General features: G+C 50.2%; 2 protein-coding genes across 2 annotated transcripts; one reads left to right on the top strand and one right to left on the bottom strand.

Annotated features, from left to right (window-relative positions):
* Positions 1–2,821: 2,821 nt before the first annotated feature.
* SNRPD2 (small nuclear ribonucleoprotein D2 polypeptide) lies at positions 2,822–8,262 on the bottom strand. Its single transcript, XM_082862709.1, has 3 exons — positions 8,187–8,262; positions 6,304–6,483; positions 2,822–3,085 (listed from the first exon to the last, which is right to left on the bottom strand). Coding segments are annotated over exons 1-3 (357 nt in total). The 5' UTR covers positions 8,189–8,262; the 3' UTR covers positions 2,822–2,910.
* A 733-nt stretch (positions 8,263–8,995) lies between these two features.
* On the top strand, positions 8,996–15,569 carry QPCTL (glutaminyl-peptide cyclotransferase like). Its single transcript, XM_082862372.1, has 7 exons — positions 8,996–9,228; positions 9,727–9,870; positions 10,634–10,915; positions 12,443–12,595; positions 12,696–12,795; positions 13,293–13,409; positions 14,970–15,569. Exons 1-7 carry the CDS (start codon positions 9,019–9,021, stop codon positions 15,113–15,115), a joined length of 1,152 nt encoding a protein of 383 aa, XP_082718498.1. The 5' UTR covers positions 8,996–9,018; the 3' UTR covers positions 15,116–15,569.
* Positions 15,570–19,935: the final 4,366 nt, after the last annotated feature.

A 19,935-nucleotide genomic window follows, 5' to 3' on the forward strand; every position in this document is an offset into this window, starting at 1 on the left:
GGTGGTGGCCACATAGGGTGTGAAACAGTTAGATTCTAGAGCTGTTTTAAAGGTAGAACTGAGAGGACTTGCCGAGGAAGGAGAGAAGCCAGGGAATACTTCTCGTTTGGGGCTGGAGAGAGGAAAGAGGGAGATGGGGTTCAGGGTGGGGAGAACCAATAGTGCTCTTTGGACATGTTAAGCTGGGAATAAGGGTCTGGAGCTCACAGGAGAGGTCAGAGTGAGAGACAGAAATATGAGTGGCACTGGGGTCCAGAGAGGAGGATTCTGTGTGTAGATATCAACATGGGCAATTCAGGGCAGGTGTCAGAGCTGAAACCTACATCCAGGGAGGCCAAGACCACTGCTAGCTGGAGAGTGTGGACACACATGCATACCCTTCTTGGTGGCTCCTGGGAACTAGGAGAATTAGGAGGAAAGCCAGCAGTCTCACTGTCGCTGGACCACCTGTACACATGCAAGACCCTCACTCCTAAGTCCCTCCCCCACATAGACACACACTTAGATTCAGTTGGTACCTGGGTGTTGTCCATTCTTTTCCTTGGGGTCCCCAGCTCCCTGGACAGATATGGCCCATGGTCGCTGAACTCAGAGTCCTTTCAAGCATGTGGTCCTGCTGGGCCCCTCTTGTGGGTTCTGGGAAGGTGGGGGCCTAGGGCTGGGCCCTTGTAAATAAAGCATGAGAAACAGTTGTTTTTTATGGGGGTGGGGGGTGGGAAAATCTTCTTGGCCAGGCCATAAGGGAAATGACAGAGGCGGGCTGTGTGGCCAGATGCCGGTGGTGGCCTTGCACCCTCTGGAGAGCAGTACTGCTCAACTTCAGCCACGTGTTGCCAAGAGATCATGGACACCATGCTGCCACCATCCTCCATGCCTAAGAGAACGTTCCCAGCTGGGAACGTTCATGTGATCTCCTGTTATTTAAACTATTTACAATGTGTATGATTAAAACTTGTGTGTGTGCCAAACATTTTCTGAGAGCTGCTTCTCCAGAAAGGTAGTGTAGGAATAATAAAGCTGCAGGAACCAGCCTAGTTCAAATCTTAGTTTTTGGCTACTGATTAGCTGTGTGACTTGGGGAAAATTCCTAACCTCTCTGTGCCTAAGTTTCACTTCTGGAAAATGGGAATAATGATGGTACCAACATCCTAGGGTTGCCTGAGATTCCAATGAGTAACTCTTAGGATACTGCCTGGTGCATGGAGCACACTTGGCCAGTCTGCCTAGTGCTTTTCCTGCAACCTGTTTTCACTTTCACTCACCGTAACGGAAGAGGGGATTAGAGACCATTTGGGCAGTGGGTTGGGTAAAGAGATGAGGAAATTCAGATTGATGCCAGGCAGGGGTGTCCTAGGCTAGAATCTTTGCTGCCAGCCTGCAAGGCAGGGAAAGGAATTCCTAGTTCCCGGGGAAAACAGGAGGGATGTGGGGCAGGGATTCGAACTGTGACCCCGGGGCTTGTGCTGTCCCAGCTCCTGCACAAGAACCAAATCCTGGGGGTAAGTTTCCTGCGGCAGCATCATTCCCCACACTGTTATGGCTCCATCCTGCTCCCCGACAGTCATGAGGGCCTGGCTCCCTGGGTTTGAACTTGGCTCCATTGTCTCCTGAGCGATCCTGGGCAAGTCATTTACCTTCTCTGGGCCTCGGCTGTCTCATCTGTAAAATGGGGTGCCTCTAGTATCTATCCCCCAGATGGTTGTTCAAATTAGATGTGAACCACTCAGTAAACATGAGCCTTTATTACCTCACAGCCATTGCCTTGCATGTATCAGGCCTTCTCCTGCTGCAGGGTCCTCAGCTCTGTCGCTAATGGGATCATGGCTGCGCCTTCCACAGCTCAGTGTGTCAGACAACTCATTCGACCCTGACCTCAGACTTGCGAACTGCACCAGCCTGGCACTTGGCCTTATCTGGAGAACACAGATAAAGATGCAGAGACAGAACACAGAGAGAGCTGGAGGGCGGGGGGGGGGGGGGGGGGGGGGGGGCATGATGTGTGTGCGTCAGAGAAAGACAGGGATTTCTCTTAATCCACCCACAATAAGTAAGGTCCCCCTTTCCCACCTCTATCTCCCTACATTTGTCAGAGAATTTCTCTCAAGGGTAGTTAAGCTGTGATTTGAGGGCAGCAGCGTTCAGGGGCTAGGCCACAGGCTCAGGAGCAGGGTGGGTTTGAATGGCGGCATCACCACTTCCTGGCTGGATACCCCTGGGGAGGCGCCATCACCTCTTTGTGCCCCAGTCCCCGCCTCCGGAATTGGAAGTAATAAATCACAGTGCCTGCTCAGAGTTGTTAGGAAGTCTGAACAGCACAGAGTGCAGGGCCTGGCAACCGCACAGGTCAGGTGTCAGCTACAAACGCTGTTGGTATTGAGTACTAACTGCTTTAACTGCAGCTCTTTCTCCTGTCAGTGAGGGCAGCTTGGGGGCTCTTCTGGGCACGGCTGTGTCCCCGGCATTGCAACACAGGGCTGGGCACAGAGCAGGCACTTGGAGGAATGTCTGACTGAACAAATGGAAAAAAAAAAAAAAAGACTGAAAGAAATTTTGAGTGAAACCGACTTACTGAGAGGTGGGGAGAAGGAAGAGAAAGAGAGTGACGAGAAGCTAGAACAAATTAAAGCACAAAAGGCAGCAAAAGCTCGCTCTGCCCAACCAATTCACTTCACAGAAGGGGAAAGTCAGGCCTGGAAGGGGCAGAGACCAGGCCTCTTCACCTGCTCAGAGAGGTCCCAATCCCCATGCTTGGCCCCATGCCCGGCTGCCCCCCTCCTGGGTCTGCCCCACTCTCTAGGCCCTGTGAACAGACAGAGGCCACTAGAAAAAACACATGACTTTATTATTCCCAGCACAAAGGGCAGGTCTTTGCAAGACGAGGGGTAAGTTCTGACGGCAGGGAGGAGGCCCCTACTTGCCGGCGATGAGCGGGTTCCGCAGGACCACAATGACCGAGTCCCCGCGCAGGAACATTTTTGAGATGTAGCGGTCCTTGTTGACTGGCTTGGACTTCTTCTTGCCCTTGCCACTCTTGGGGACTTCGGTCCACATCTCCTTCACGTTCTCCAGCACCATGTTGCAGTGCCTGGTGGGCAGAAGGAGGCATCAGGAATTAGAGGGAGCCTCCTGACCCCCTCCTCTGTGCAGCACTGCCACTTCCTCCATCAGCGTGGCATGGGGGAAGGTGCAGGCCCGGGACCAGGATGGCTGGGGCTCCAAGGCCACCTCTGCAAGTCCTCAGCTTGAAGCTTGGGCAAAGGACTTCACTCCTCTGTGCCTCAGTTTCCTCCTCTCTATAATGGAGACATTCATGGTGCCTACCTCCTAGGGCTGTTGTGAAGATTAAATGCATCAATACAGTATTCTTGTCAAGTACTTAGAACAGGGCCTGGCACAGGATAAAGGCAAATGAAATGGTGCTGCTTATGCTTTTTAACTCCGAGTACTTCTGGTGGCATAAGCAAAGGTACGACTTCTCTTTGGAGAACCAGAGGTCCCTGGGGCCTGAGGCCGGTACATGACGCCTCCACTCCAGTCCTGCTTTCTGTCCCTGTCCTCAGGGTGCTGGGTGGGCACGTGTGACGACAGTATGGATTAGCTCAGTCAACAAACGCTTGCAATGAATACAACAATGAATAAAAGAGATAATATCCCTGCCCTCATGGGGTCTGCAGTCTAGTGAGGGGAGAAGAACACTAAATAAGTAAACAAAGACAGCTGTAATATACTGTCAGGTGGTAGCAAGTGCTATGAAGAAAAATTAAAGCAAGGTAAAGGGATAGGAGGATACAGGGAAATATTACCAAGCATAAGAAAGACGAGGGGGCTTCCCTGGTGGCGCAGTGGTTAAGAATCCACCTGCCAATGCAGGGGACACGGGTTCGGGCCATGGTCTGGGAAGATCCCACATGTCGCGGAGCAACTAAGCCTGGGCGCCACAACTACAGAAGCCTCCGCGCCTAGAGCCCACGCTCCGCAACGAGAAGGCACTGCAGTGAGAAGCCCACGCAGCGCAATGCAGAGTAGCAACGAAGACCCAACGCAGCCAAAAATAATAAATAATAAGTAAATTTATTAAAAAAAAGAAAGACGAGGAAGCTCGTGAGGAGCACATGAGGAAGCTCTGTGCCTTGCTATGCAGTAACCTCCAGGAGATACTGCTGAGTGAAAAAGGCAAGGGAGGGAACAGGATGCATGGAAAGCAACCTTCTGTAGGAAAAAAGTGGGTAGGAAAAACATACATTCCACCACCTGGTTGTGCAATACTAAATCCTTGAAATACACCTAAAGACTGGTGGCAGTGGGGTGACCTGGGTAGACTGGAGACAAACCAGATGGAAACTTTTCATTGGACTGTTATTACTGTTTCGGAAATCATGTGAATATATTACCAATTCAGAGAAAATACGTTAAAAAAAGGAAGTAGCATACCAATATGGGAACATTTCCAAGGTATATTGTTAAGTGAAAAAACCAAGGTCTAAAACGGCGTGGCATGCCATTAGTAGTGACTTAAAAATAAATAAAAAGCACCCTCCTGTATCTACATGTATGATGTTCTGTGCAAGTAATCCTCCTGGAGGAGACCTGAGAAATTAGCCATGATGGGTCCCCGGGGAGGGCAACTGGTGCATGGAGAGGGAAGACTTTCTCTTCATTGGGTGCCTTTTGTATTTTTCAAATTTTGCATCCATCGCTCACTCAAGAAAGTAACATAATTAAGTAAATAAAGTGGTTAAGAATACCCTAGCTAACTTGCAGTGATGTCCTCAGACCACTGATTTGTGTGAAAAAACAAGATGCAACAGAGCACACAGATGATTCTATCTTAAAAACAATATTATGACAGATCAATTATGCCTCAATAAAGCTGTTAACTACCACCACAAGGGAGTCTCTGGGTGAATCAAACATGGCAGGACACATACTAGGGTGGTAGGCTAGGTGGGGAGAGGGATGAGAGGATGATATGGGGGCACAGGAGGAAGCTAGGGGAAAAGGAAAGAGTCAACTTAAAAAATTATATATATATATATATATACATATATATCCACCACCTTGAGCACTTACCATATAGGCACTCACCAGGCCCCTTTAAGCACTTTCTAAGCATTAACCCATCAATCCTCCCTGCATCTCACCCCCAGGAGGTAAACACTGACTGGTTTGCTAGTCCTCTCCAGCTTCTAGAGCAGGAAACTGAGCATAGTGGGATGAAGTGACTCACCCAAGGTCAGAGTCTGGAAGTGGCAGAGCCTGTGTTCGAATCCAGACCTATCTGCCTCCTGTACCCGGCACTTCCTGTTGTTCTCATTCTCATTTTATTCAAGGGGAAACTAAGGCTGAGTGAAAGACTTGTTCATGGTCACATAAAAGCTAGTGGCAAAAGCATTCCAGGAGTAAGTTTCATCACACCACTGTGAGGAAAGCACTTCCCAAATGCTAACTAAAGGCTGCAGGTCATATGTTTACTGAGCATTTATTATGTGTTAGGTACTGAGCCAAGTGCTCTTCACACATATCATTTAAGCCTCACAACTGTTCTGAGGGGTATTATTATGATGCATATTTCACAGATAAGGAAACTGAGGCCCAGAGAGGAAAAATCATTTGCTGCTCCCTATGGCTGAAACACTCAGACCCTAGCTTGCACCTTCATTTTATTCATACCTGTCCACCGTTGCGTCTTCCTTTGAGGCCTCCCATGTTATCTACCCAAGACAGCACCTCCTTCCTGGTACTTCAAACTCTTACCTGGCTTTACTTTTCTGCATAGAATTTATAATCACTTGTCTTTATGACATTATTTACATGTTTGCTGTCGGCTTCCCTGCCTACAGCATAAGCTCCCTGAGTACAGGAACCATGTTTGTTTCCATCATTGCTGTATCTCTGGAGCCTAAAACAGTACCTGACCCAGGTGGACGCTCTCATTATGCAATAACTGCAAAAAAACTGATTAAGAGCTCTGGGTGCCAAATGCTCAACTTCTAACGACTTACTACGCTTCACATATATTAAGTGATTGAATCTTTGCAACCACCATGATTACTGCCACTGTACGGACAAGATAAAGTCACTTGCCAAAGGTCACATGGCTGTTAAGAGGCAGAGCTGGGACATGAACCCAGGAAGACTGGCTCCCAAGTACATGACCATAACCACTGTGCTTCACAGCTGGAGGGACAACGATAGACCACCACATCTTGAGGTCCTGAGATGCTTCTGCCCTGGGCTTCGGACTGGAGCTGGGACTGCTTCTCCAGGCCTGGAAAGAACACCTCCCCAGACCCAGGCGTTTACCTGTCAAAGGCCTTCACACGGCCCAGGAGTTTCTTGTTGTTGCGGCAGTTGATGAGCACTTGCGTGTTGTTCTTGACCGACTGGGTGAGCACGGAGAGTGGCCCTGTGTTAAACTCCTCCTCCTCCCGCTTCTGCAGCTCCTCCGGGGTCATCTCACTCTTGGGCTTGTTGAGGAGGCTCCTAAGTGGGCAAGTATGGAACCCATAGGTGAGAGGGCCCAGAGCCGGAGCCTGGCTGCTCATGGCCTCTGGCTCGGTGTCTCCCTCACACACCCACCCTCCTGCTCGATCCTCTCTCGGCATCCCCACTTGGATGCTTAACAGATATTTCCACCCTTCACGTCCTAGGCTGAACTCCAGATCCCCCAATACCCCCAACTTATACTATACTATCCACAGCCTTCCTCATCTCCATCAATGGCAACTCCATCCTTCTAGTTCTTTAAGCAAAAACTCTTAATGTCAACTTGACTCTTCTTTCCTTCTCCCACATCCTATATTCAATCTGTCAGCAAATCCTGTCATCTGCCGCTAAAATATATCGGAATCTGTCCATTTCTTACCATGGCTTAAACCTCCATCATCTCTCTCCTACTGGTCTCGCTGCCTCCATCCACACTCCCCAACAGTTTGCTCTCCACAAAGCAGTCTCGGGGATGGTGCCAAGACTCAAGTCATATATCATCTCACTCTTCAAAACCCTCTCATGGGCTTCCCTGGTGGCACAGTGGTTAAGAATCGCCTGCCAATGCAGGGGACACGGGTTCGAGCCCTGGTCTGGGAAGATCCCACATGCAGTGGAACTAAGTCCGTGCGCCACAACTACTGAGCCTGCGCTCTAGAGCCTGTGAGCCGCAACTATTGAGCATGCGCTCTAGAGCCAGCGAGCCACAACTACTGAAGCCCGCACACCTAGAGCCCGTGCTCCGCAACAAGAGAAGCCACCGCAATGAGAAGCCCGGGCACCACAACGAAGAGTAGCCCTCGCTCGCCACAACTAGAGAAAAGCCCGCGCGCAGCAACGAAGACCCAACGCAGCCAAAAATAAATAAATAAAAACAGATACATTTATATTAAAAAATAGATATTAGGCAAACTTTCTTCTTGAGTCCCTGCATTTGCTTTTCCCTCTGCCTGGATACCTCCCCAGATATCTCTGTGGTACACTCTCTCACTTTCTTCAGGTTTTTGCTCAAGTGTTGCCTCCTTTATGTGTCCTGTCTCTCAAAAGTAGCCTTCCACATTGTTTCACCCTGCTCTACTGTTTCTTTATTCATAGTCCCGGTCACCTAACACACCACATACTTTACCTGTTTATTACCATTACGTTTACTGCCTGCCTCTTCCCATCCCATAAGATGCAGAAGGGGATTTTCTTCCTTGGGGGAGTGGGGTAATTTACTGATAGAGCCTACGTGTCTAAAGCAGCCTGATATACGAGCACTCAATAAATAACTGTTGAATGAATACGTAAGGAAAATCATTCCCGTAACTCGTTATCCGTAAAAATCGAGAATGTAGTTGGAAAGCCAACCGTCTCCAGCTCAAATTATCCCCTTATCTAAGATCGTTTTTCCTACAAGTCCGTACTCCCCTCTTCCAGGTTCTTTATTCGTAAAAGCGCTTCCCCTTAAAATTCATTTCAGTAAGATTCATTATTTGGGAAAACCCAGCCCGTTATCAGATAAAGCTGTCCCTCCTCCCGAAGTCAGAATCCGTCAAAGGCCCCACGTCCGTTCTCAAACGCATCAGTAGAAAAGTATGCCACTTTACCCCTAAAATGTTTGCCTCCGCCCCCGGCTCTGCCCATCCCCTTCCACCGGTAAGTGACCAAATATACACCCTCAACCCCACTCCCGCCACCTAAGCCTAGCCCGGCCTCACATGTTGGCGATGGTGGTGGCCGCACTCTCAAGTCACCACCGTCTCCGCGTTGCCTCAGCCTTCCACAGAGAGCGCGACAGAGGCGGGACTTCCGCTTCCTGCGGCCCACTTCCGTGGGCGCCTGCGCAAACCCAACCAGCGGGTGGGGGCGTGGCCAGTTGCCATAGCGATTTCCACCAGCCCTTCGCGGCTGTGGGATAAAAGCTTCACACGGTGATTCCCGGCCATTCAGGACAGTACGGGGCGGATGTTCACGATAGTGGAGAGGAAAAGAAAGCGGGACTGACTCAAACCATTTTGTTGTAGAACCGCACAGGTTGAAGGAAGGAAAGGACAAGCTATTTCCACATGCCCGCCCACCCTGTCTTTGGGGTAGCGGCCTCCGCGAAGCCAATCCGCTCCTCGCTTCCGGGATGGACCCCTCCCCTTTTCCTTCAGAGACCGTTCATTTAAGTGTCTATTGATCTTTTGACTAGGGGTAACCAATCCTTTGCCTACATCCGGGAGGGGCGTGGACCTGCGCCCGCCAGGTCGAATGTTTTCCATGATCAAACGATTCTCATTGGCTTCCCCTCCTCCGCTGAGGCGGTGCCTACCTCTTTCGCGCTCCCTTTTGGGTTGTGCAACCCTCAGGGGAACCAACCCCCAAAGCTCCGGGGAGACAGGGAGGCGTGTCCTCAGAACGAAAGTCCCATTGGCTTTACTGCCCGCGGAAGTGTGGGATGGTGCAGCCGCTCTTGTTGCTCATTGGTCCCGTGATTCCACGGGGTGGGACTTGGCTGGGCCTAAACTCTATCCGCTGTCCCAGACCGGTTTTCAGGGCAAAGCTGCCATGCGTTCCGGGGGCCGCGGGCGGCCCCGGCTACGGCTCGGGGAACGCGGCCTTTTGGAGCCACCCTCACCGCCCAAGCGCCGCCTGCTACCTCGGGCGCAGCTGTTGCCTCTGCTGCTGCTGGCGCTGGCGGTGGCCTCGGTGTTATACACCAGTTGGAGCGGCTGGCACCGCCAGTCTGAGGAGCTGCCGCTAGGCCGGGAGCTGCGGGTGAGGCCGGGAGGGGACGTGGGCACTGCGGGAGCCCTTATTTCCCGCCTCCCCTTCTCCGAGGTTTCAGGTTGACGTGACTCTATCTTTATCGGATTGCCCTAGCCGCAGGTGCCGCCGTCTCCGTCTTTAGAGCACATGCCTCTTTCCAACGGAATGAGGCTTCGGGCTTGTTCTGTAATAGCGGTTACCCCGTAAGAGGAAGGGTCTGGAGGAGTAACACTGGGAGTTCTGGGTTCTAATCCTAAAGTCATTTATTTGGAAGAGTCCCTTACTGTCGCTGCGCCTCGATTTCCCCCATCAAGATGGGGGTGGGCTGGGCCGGATGGGCTTGGGGGTATTTTCCCGAGTCTAGGATTTATCCTAGAAACCTCCGATGCTGGAGGCTGCGATTAGGAAGAGGAACTGGGGCTTCTTAGGGACGACAGCTCCCAGGGTAGGGTTGGAATGAGTGTTGCTTTCACGCTCTGCTCTTCTCTTCCCCACCTCCTTCCCAAGGGCCCGTCGATCGGAAGTCTCCCCGAAGCCGGGGTGCGGAGGGTGGTGGGGCAACTGGACCCTCACCGTCTCTGGAACAATTATCTGCGCCCCCTGCTGGTTGTGCGGACCCCCGGCAGCCCCGGCAATCTCCAAGTCAGAAAGGTAAGGGGCCCCACCTCCAACCCCTGACCCCGCAGCCCACCAAGGAAATAGGTATTCTGCCCAAGTGGCAGAGCTAGGGCTCTGGCTGGGCGTAATCTGACTCTAGAGTCCTATCCTGCTAACCACCAGACCATTGCCCTCTTTACTGCCCCCACCAAAATCTTACTATATGCTAAGCATCAGCAACAGCCGGATGAGGTGGGCACCAATCTGATCTTCATTGTGTAGATGGGGAAACTGAGGCGCAGAATAGTTAGGCATTTTGCCCAAATCCCACAGCTAATGAATGATATACCTAGGGTTTCAACCCAAATGGGTTGGCTCCAGAGCCGGTGTGGTAACATCTCTACATTGCCTCTCAGAAAGTATTGAGAGTCATTTGAACACTGCCTGAGTTCAAATCCACATCAGCCACTTGGAGTGTGACCTTAAACTAGTTTCTTAACTTCTCTGTGCCTCAGTTGCCTCATCTGCAGAATGGAACCATTGACAGTCCCCACTCCACAGGGTTCCTAGAACAAGGGCTTGGCACAGAGTGAGTGCTATGGAAGGGTGAGCTGTGATTAGTCTTGGCATCAAGAGACAGGGTCACTCCATGGCTGGCACTTAGTAGGTACTCAGCAGAAGTGTATCAAGGGAACGATTAAATTAAAGTGAGATTTGTGAGGCAACCTGACTGCTCGGCATGGTTCAGGTCACATGGCCCTTCTTCCGACCTTCTCCCCAGTCCCCACCCACTCTCCCACCTCTCTCTTGCCACTAGTTCCTGGAGGCCACACTGCGGACCCTGACAGCAGGCTGGCATGTAGAACTGGACCCCTTCACAGCCTCGACACCCCTGGGGCCACTGCACTTCAGCAACGTGGTGGCCACGCTGGACCCAAGGGCTGCCCGTCACCTCACCCTTGCCTGCCATTACGACTCGAAGCTCTTCCCATCTGGGTCAGCCCCCTTTGTGGGGGCCACGGATTCGGCTGTGCCTTGCGCCCTCCTACTGGAGCTGGCCCAGGCCCTGGACCTGGAGCTGGCTAGAGCCAAGGAGCAGGTGAGGAGCCGGGGTAGGGTGGGGGTGGGTGGGTGGGGACTGCCTCTGCCTTGGTCCATACCAACACCATCCCGTGCTTGGTCTTGTCTTCCTCTGCTCCACAACACAGCCACAGGGTCTTTCCATTTCCTGAATGTCAGATCCTGTCCCTTCTCTCCCACAGCTCTCACCTTGTTCCACAAGTAAGCCAGAGCCCTTCTCTTAGCCGAGGTGTGCCCTCTCACCTCTCTGGTCTCCCCTCCCACCTCTCACCCCTTACTCACTCCACTCTAGCCTCCCACCTCCTCTGTGTACCTCAAGCCACACAACTCACTCCCACCCCAGGCATTTGCACTTACTCTTTGCTCTGCCTAGAATGTGATTTTCTCAGATATATTCCTGGCTGGCTGCCACCCTTCATTCAGATGTCCACTTTGATGTCACCTCCTCAAAGAGACCTTCCCAGCCACCCTAAAATAGCTCCCTGTCACTCTCCCATGCCTCATGGTGCTTTGTGTTGATTTGTTTATGTTTCCCCAACTAGAATAAGCTCCAGATAGCCAGGCCCTTGGCTGCGTTTATTTCCTGCTGTATCCTCTGGGCTGAGAATATTGCCTGGCATAGAGTAGGATGTCAATAAAAATGTATGGAGGGACTTCCCTGGTGGTCCAGTGGTTAGGACTCTGCGCTTCCAATGCAGGGGCATGGGTTCGATTCCTGGTCGGGGAACTAAGAGCCCACATGCTAAAACAACAACAACAAAAAGATAAAAACATCAACCCTGTGGGAAAACATTTTTTAAAAAATGTATGGAATGAATGAACGGAAACACAGATCTCCTCACGCTCCTCCCCTGCTCAGATCCCTTCCATGGCTCAAACCCCGGTGCCCCTGTAACAAAGCCCAAGCTCCCTTGCTGACCCCTTGGGTCTCTACTCAAACCGCTTTGGCCCCTTCTTTGGCCCCAGTCCCGATTCATGTTGCTTCCTCACCGGGGAACACTCTTCCCTCTGCTCCATTTTACCAGGCCAGCTCCTACTCAGCCTCAGTGCAAACATCCTTTCCGATAGACCTGACATGTTCCCTAGGCCAGATCAGGACGCTGTTGTTCTTGGAAGCATTTGCCCGACTGCATTTCACCGTTTGTATAATTATTTATTTGTGGGTCTGTCTCTTTTGCTACATGAACTTGAGGAATAACAATTACAATCAGAGCTAACCCTTGTTTAGTTACTATGTGCCAGGCGCTGTCCTAGGACCTGGGTTCGAATCCTACCCTATGATGAGGACTGGTATTAACCCCATTTCTACATAAGGAAGCCGGTGCTTTGAGAACTTAGTAACTTACCCACGACTGCTTGGCTACTGAGCAGCCCAGCCAGGATTTGAACGCAGGCAGTCTGGCTCCAAGTCTGTACTCTTGGCCACCGTGCTCTTCGAGCGAGGAGACTTAGCTTGCCCTCGTCAGCTGTGCAAGCAGGCAGGAAATGTGTGTGCACTGAGGCTGAGGGCTGGCACTGCGCTGGCCCTGACCACTGGCCCTCACAGGCAGCCCCAGTGACCTTGCAGCTGCTCTTCTTGGACGGTGAAGAGGCACTGAAGGAGTGGGGACCCAAGGACTCGCTTTACGGCTCCCGGCACCTGGCCCAGCTCATGGAGTCTGCACCCCACAGCCCCGGCTTCACCAGGATCCAGGCTATTGTAAGACCAGGCCCCACTGGGTTCTGGTGAGGTGGGAAGCGGGTGACACGAGGCTGGCAGCATCCCGCCTGGCCTCTCCAGTCCTGGCCTCTCTCCTTAGGATCTCTTTATGCTTCTTGATCTCCTGGGAGCCCCCAACCCGACCTTCTACAGTCACTTTCCTCGCACGGTCCGCTGGTTCCATCGGCTGAGGAGCATCGGTAAGGAGGCAGGCACCCACCTGGGACGCTGGAGGGAGGCAAGGCACCTGTCCTCTAAGGGGTCATCCAGCCTTCCCTCTACCTCCCTAGTCTCTCTCTAAAGCACTAGGACAGAAACACAAAAAGACCCCACAGCAGTCAAATGAAGTGATTACAAACGGGGGCTCTGGGGTCAGATAGCCCCAGGTTCAAATTCTGGCTCTCTTTCTTACCAGCTGTGTGAGCTTGGGCAAGTGGCTTCCTCTCTCTGAGCCTCAATTTCCTATCTGTAAAATGGGCATGATGGTAATAATAGGGGTATCTACCTCTTTAGACTCAGCGGGATTAATTGAGACTGGGAACATCGTTGGCCTGCGGTAAGGGGTAACTAACATTCATCCTTGTTGGGACGATCAGTGCTTCGCCCCCAGACCCCCTGCCCTCCTCTGATTTGTGAGCAGGGGAACCTTTGACCGTTGAGGGGCTGACCCTTGCTCTCTAATCCCCACCGCCCCCAGAGAAGCGCCTGCACCGTCTGAACCTACTGCAGTCTCATCCTTGGGAAGTGATGTACTTCCAGCCCGGGGAGCCCCCTGGCTCTGTGGAAGACGACCACATCCCCTTCCTCCGCCGAGGTACTTGCAGTGGGGAGGAGTGGTGGGCAGGGGTCCCAGGGAGCCACAGATACGACCTGGCCCTGGCCCCTTCCCAGATTAGGGAAGGTGGCAAACTGCTTAACCTCTTTGTGCCTTGATTTCCTCATCTGTAAGGATGGGGATGATAACAGCCTCCATCTCATAGTTGTTGAGGGGATTGAATGTAAAGACCTTGGACCAGTGCCTGGCACTAGCGAGTGTTCAAGAAATGTTAGCTATTACTGGTTGTGCCTCAGTGATTGCAGTTTCTTCTAGTTCTTGCCTCTCAAGCCCTTGGCCACCCAGCATAATCACCTGAGCTTCGAAAAATGCCCAGTCACGTTTCAGGCCTCCTGAACCACAATCTGGGGCCTCTACATTATTTTTACAAAACTCCCAGGTGATTCTGATGCACAGCCAGGGTTGACGACCTCTGGTAGAGGGGTTCAAAACAGGTTTTAGAATTGGATAGGTCTGGGTTCTGCGATCTGCAGCTTACCATTGGTTGACCTACGGCAAATTACTGAGCCTCTCTGTGGCCCCATTTCTTCTGGAAAAAGAAGAGATAGATACATACAAACACATACGTATGTATGTATTCTTTTTTTCTTCATATGGCAGTTTTATTTTTAATTTTTTGAGGAACCTTCATACTGTTTTCCATAGTGGCTACACCAAATTTATGTTATGTATTCTTAATCACAGGGTTGGGAGGATTAGATGAGATTAGATATATAAAATGCCTTCTTACACGGTGCTTGGCATATACAGTAAGTGCTAAAAACTGCTTTTTAAATTTTTATTCTATAATTTACTCATTCAACAAATATGCATTTCTTACAATGCCTTTATTGATTCATTCACTGAATACTTCCCAAGGCAGGTACTGAGCCAGCTGTCAGGGATACAGTGACGGGCCATAATCCACCTGGCTCCTGTCTAGCAGGGGGACAGATATTTACCAAATCTGGACAAACAAAGAGTGAAACACTCTGAGGACAGGAACCCAATGCAGTGCAAGGGTTAGGAGCACACACTCTGGAGACATGTGGCCTGGGTTCAAATTCTGACTGTGCTCTTTACTAGAGGCGAGACCTTAGGCAAGTCACTCTGCCTGCCTCTGTGTCTCAGTGTCCACATCTGTAAAACAGGGGTATTATAGTACACCTTACATGATTATTGTAAGGATAAAATTGTGTGTGTTTATGGCCTTAGACTCGGGCCTGGAATAGAACATAAATGTTAACTATCAGTAAAGAAGAGAAAAAGAGCCTAATAATGTACACCCGGTGAGGAAGGTCAAAGACCTCCTTCCCTTCTTTCCATAATCCGTTAAGTTTTGAGTTTTTCTAATTTGCGTTATGAAAATAATATACTGGATGTATTTTTAAAACGGACATGTACCCTCACACACTGAAAATCATTGTTCAGAATTCTTCAAGTGCCACAACAGAGTATCTTCTGCTGCGGGGGACAAGACAAGGTTCCCCAGACGTGGGCCTGGGCTCCTGGGTCAGTTGGGGGCCACGCACAAGCCTGAGCCTCCTCTCTGTCCTGCAGGGGTCCCCGTGCTCCACCTCATCTCCACACCCTTCCCCTCTGTCTGGCACACGTCCGATGACTCTGAGGCCAACCTGCACCCACCCACGGTACACAACCTGAGCCGCATCCTGGCCGTGTTCCTGGCTGAATACCTGGGGCTATAGCCTGCCTGGCGGACTCTGAGGGAGAAGCACCCAGCAGCAGATGTGACGAGGGCACCTGGAGCCGAGGAGCTCGGGCCAGGCCTGCTTGCGGTGTGCTGCCTTGTCCTTTTTTAACACCTTTGGCTCTGCTTGTGCTCTGACTGGAAGACCCTCTTTCTTTATCTCAAGCTGCCACTCTTCAAAGACATGGAAGAGACAGACCACTGTGGTGTGAGAGCCAAAGGAATAAGAGCTTGGCCGCTGCCCTGAGGGAAACACTTGGGCTGCAGGTCTGCAGGGGCCAAATGCCGTTCTCCATTTTAGTCAGCAAACGGCATCTGGACCAGCAATACCCCTGACCAAATGAATTCTCTGTGTCTTATGTTTTTGTGGCAGTTCCTTCTCCAGAATGGCAGCCTTGCTACCGCATCAGTCCAAACCCAACTCCCACATGGATGTGCCATGGGGAGCCCACAGAAGATGTGCTCGTAAGCAGGGAACAGAGGAGATGGAAGCCAGTACTTGGGAACTCCAGATTCTGCCAGATCCAATGGCCAATAAACCAGTGTTTCTGCAAAATATATCCTGTAGAACTAGCATACATAGGTGTTGCATGAAAAGGGGGACCAAAGTGGGGTGAGACAACATTAAATGAGTTTCTTCATTTGCACAATGTGAATTTTCAAGAAAGAGAATGCAATGTTTCCCCAAAGTATTTCACCACGGAACCCCTTTATTGGGAAGCACCTCACAGAACCATGGTACCTCAGAAGATACTTTGGGAAACACTGGGTTTTGACAGTTTTGAGTGTACTTATGGTAGAAATGGGTCAACTAGTTACACCAAACAATCCTTTCCCTTTTGGCTGTGGGTACAGGAGTGGGAGATGGTGTGTGTAACTGCAAACTCTAGTGATGACCCAAGAGATTATTTCCCAGTCCTAATTTTCAGACCCAACTGGGGTGCTTATTAAAAAATGCGGGGAATTCCCTGGCGGTCCAGTGGTTAGGCCTCGGCACTCTCACTGCCGGGGCCCGGGTTCAACCCCTGGTCAGGGAACTAAGATCCCGCAAGCTGCGCAGTGAGGCAAATAAATAAATAAATAAATAAAATGCAGACTCCCAGGTCCCACCTACTGAATCAGAACTTCAGAGAGGGGCTGGGACTCTGTAACAAGCACCCGAGGAAGTCTCATGATCAGCAAAACTTTGGGACATGCTGTCCTTAAAGATTCAAGTTTGGTTCATTCACAGCTCCCTCGCAAACCTAAAGGGCACCCAGACAGGAAGTCCCGTGTTGGGCTCCGTACCTGCTGATTTCGTGACTTTGATGGAGACCTGGTAGGCCACAGGGATGCCAGGCCAGGATGCAGGGTTAGAGAGTGAAGGTGAACAGCAGCCTCGCAAGCCAACTCAAGGCTGGCGAAGACTCGAGAGAACTCACGGGCTGAAGGACAACTGCGGTTCTCATTTTGCAAATGAGGTGGCCAGGGCTGAGAATTACAAACCGGTTATTAACAGAGCCCAGATGCTCACCCACAGCTGTGCTCCTATCCCCATGTCCTACCTCCCTTCCAAAAATCACCTGTGCTGGACCAACAGATTGTTGGTCAAAAGTAGCTCCTCCTGAGGCTTTTAACTGGCTGCAAGTCTGAGTGAGGTTTGGGCGGTGGGGACTAACAGCCTCTTAGAGGTGGAATTGGCAGAAGTTGAGTTCAGAAAGGAAATTGACAGATATCAACAGCCAGGGTGGCAGGAGGGTCTCAAATCACAAAGTTAGTCCCTGTTAGTTCATTTCTTGTGTGGCAGGCATGGTGCCAAGCACTCAAAAGTGCAGCACGTCCCCTTAGCCTCACAGCCATCCCAGAAGTAGGTGAAACCATCACCTCTGTTAGGGGAAGCAGTGTGTTCAGTGACGTCCTTGGCCCCTTGCCTCCCTGCAGGTCATCGTGCTGAGTGTACTACATGCCAGGGCACATTGTCCACTTGAATCCAGGGTAAGGATCATGAGCCCCATATTACAGATGAGGCTGCTGATGCTTGGCAAAGTGATGTTTCCCCCAGCTCCCATCTGTCCCCCAAACTTAGGCTCCCCCAGCTTCACACTATGAAGAGGCCATGAGGTGTCTTTGGTGAGCACAACTGTTGAACATTCTAGATGCAAGAGCTCACATGTCAGTCTTTTGAGGAACTGTCAGTATTCTCATTTTTCAGATTAAGAAACTGAGCTTCAGAGAAATCAATTGCTGAAGATCACAGCTGGACACTTTCACTGCATGTGTCTAGGTATTCATTTCTTTTTATTTATCCTGCCTATGACTCACTGGGCATACCGGTCTTTTTACCAGTCTGGAATTTGCAATCATCGTGTCCTTAAATATTATCATTGCACCATTCTCTCTTCTGATTCTAGAACGCCAGTTAAATGTGTTAGACTTCCTCACTCTATCCTCCATAACCTTGCTTACTATTTTCTTTCTTTTTTTGGTCTCTGTGCTACTTCAGACCTAGCTTTAGTTCAATAAATCTTTTTAAAAAATTATTTATTTGATTTATTTTATTTTTGGCTGCGTTGAGTCTTCATTACTGCGTGTGGGCTTTCTCTAGTTGCAGCAAGCGAGGGCTACTCTTCGTTGCAGTGCGTGGGCTTCTCATTGCAGTGGCTTCTCTCGTCGCAGAGCACGGGCTCTAGGCGCGCAGGCTTCAGTAGTTGTGGCACGCGGGCTCTAGAGCGCAGGCTCAGTAGCTGGCACAGGCTTAGTTGCTCCGTGGCATGTGGGATCTTCCCAGATCAGGGCTTGAACCCATGTCCCCTGCATTGGCAGGCAAAGGATTCTTAACCACTGCACCACCAGGAAAGTCCCTCCCTCAGCATCTAAAACATCTCCTCTGCAGTGTTCTGGGTCAGCCTTACCTGAGCTTGTAGTTCGGTGGGATCCCACCTCCTATTAGATTCACCTTGGACAGGCTTTGACTTGACTTCTGCCTGCTTGTCCCAGTAAGGCTACGAATAGGAAATCCAAGTTTGTTCACATCAGCAAATACCCTCAGAGCAAAAGTGGCTTCAGGGCCCCATGGGCCTTTCCCTTAAATTTTTGGCTTAGTATATCCTTAACTGTATTTTATTGAATATTTGATGCTTTTCAGATTTTTTTTACTTCTGGTTTTCAGCAGGAGAGTCCAAATAATCTGGCCTTCCCGCTATAGGAAACCAAAAATCCCACAAAACCAAGCCAAGATTCAAACCCAGGTTTCTTTGATTCTAAAATCTAAGTATTTAATAACTGCTATGATATAGCCTAGTCTCTGGAAATTTTGATTCCTTGATAAGAATGTCAGAGACTGTTAGCCACTGCTCAATATCCATTTTTCCTTCTTCTTTTAGTAAATAATTATCTGAATATTTTAAAGCTTTAATTACAGGGATCTTTAGCAAGAGTTTTTTGTTGGGCATAATGCATCCAACTAAAGGATTGCATTTCCCAGTCTCCTCTGCAGCCCTTCCACGTGGCTAAAGTTCTGACCAGTAAGATGTGCACAGAAGTACACTGTGGTACTTCTGGGAGGCAAGGGACTTCCTTTCCTGCAAAATGGTAATGCGTGGAGTTCCAGCAGCCATCTTGGACCATGAGGATGAGGGCCACAGCCAAAGAATAATGGAATAGTGGGCTAGAAGGAGCCTGGGTTCCAGATGAATTCAGGTCCACCATACCTGCCAAACGCTGGGTTTCTAAAGAAATAAAAACTACCTTGTTTGAGCGTCTACTATTTTGAGGTTTTTGAATCCAAAACGACACAGATGAAGAGTCAAAAATAATCTCAGGCTAAGGGACTCGGCTAAGGATTCTTCTCGCAACTTTTTCCATTTCACCATGCACTGGCCCATGACTCCCTTCTCTCCCAAACCCCTTCCCTGAACAACACACAAACCAGTCTGGGCCCAGCCTTATAAATACTGATTTTATAGAAAGGACCAATTCAAAATTGGTCAGATGCCACACATTAGAAGCTTTCCAGAACCACAAGGATGAAAATCTAAAACCAAGACAAAACAACAAAAAAACAAAAACACATCTCAAACAGAACAAACAAAAATACCCCAGATCAAACTGCCTGAAGGTCAAGGTCTTGGTTGACCAAAGGCTTCTAAAGAAACACATGTGGATGGGGGGTGGAGAGACCCCAACACCTGAACAAGTACCCAGAGTAGAAGGAAAAACCACCCAGAAATTCAAAGCCACAGTCCCTGCCCACCGGCCCCCGACGCTGTCCAGAGCGAGGCAAAGGGCTTCACAGCTTTTTTGCAGGGGGGAGGGGGGAGAGTCATGGCAATAGCTTAAATATTGGGAGGAGGAGAATTTTTACACTTCAACTTTTTTCTTCTCTTCCCCTTTAGGGGAAGTAGAGAGACTGGTAGCTTGAGGTTAAGGAGAAAACTGATTTTTATTGTTTTAATGGGGAAATGGCAGGCGGCCATGAAAACTGCCAAATGTGATCTTTGATCTGATGGCCCCAGTTCCTAAAGAGGAGGTGAGCCCTGGTGTAGTAGGTTAGGAAGGGTACCAACCCTGGGTGCTGCAGCCTCCTGGGAAAAGAAAAACAGCTCCAGAGGGAAAGAACTGAGGGGAGGGAACGGAAGGGGGCCAGAATGGGGGAACCCTTAAGTAGTACCAAAATTAGCTGCCGTCTGCTCCCTGCTTGTAGGTCCCTGGGGTATGAAGAGTGGCAGGGAGGGCGCTGGGGCTGAATGGAGAAGAAATTGAGATGCTGATAAAAAAACACCCTACTTGAGGGTCTGAAGAGTAGAAAACCAGTAGGGGTCAATCAGAGTGCTTTCTTGG

This window comes from Leucopleurus acutus, assembly GCF_964270905.1.
Source record: "Leucopleurus acutus genome assembly, chromosome: 20".
Lineage (NCBI taxonomy): Eukaryota > Metazoa > Chordata > Mammalia > Artiodactyla > Delphinidae > Leucopleurus > Leucopleurus acutus.

What these genes read in the sequence shown, in the direction of transcription:
- QPCTL (XM_082862372.1), top strand. Translation starts at nt 9,019, where the DNA reads ATGCGTTCCGGGGGCCGCGGGCGGCCCCGGCTACGGCTCGGGGAACGC. An exon ending in CGCTAGGCCGGGAGCTGCGG is followed by an intron (nt 9,229 to 9,726) that starts GTGAGGCCGGGA and finishes CTCCTTCCCAAG; the next exon opens with GGCCCGTCGATCGGAAGTCT. An exon ending in GCAATCTCCAAGTCAGAAAG is followed by an intron (nt 9,871 to 10,633) that starts GTAAGGGGCCCC and finishes TCTTGCCACTAG; the next exon opens with TTCCTGGAGGCCACACTGCG.
- SNRPD2 (XM_082862709.1), bottom strand. An exon ending in CGTGTGAAGGCCTTTGACAG is followed by an intron (nt 3,086 to 6,303) that starts GTAAACGCCTGG and finishes TCTGCCCACCAG; the next exon opens with GCACTGCAACATGGTGCTGG.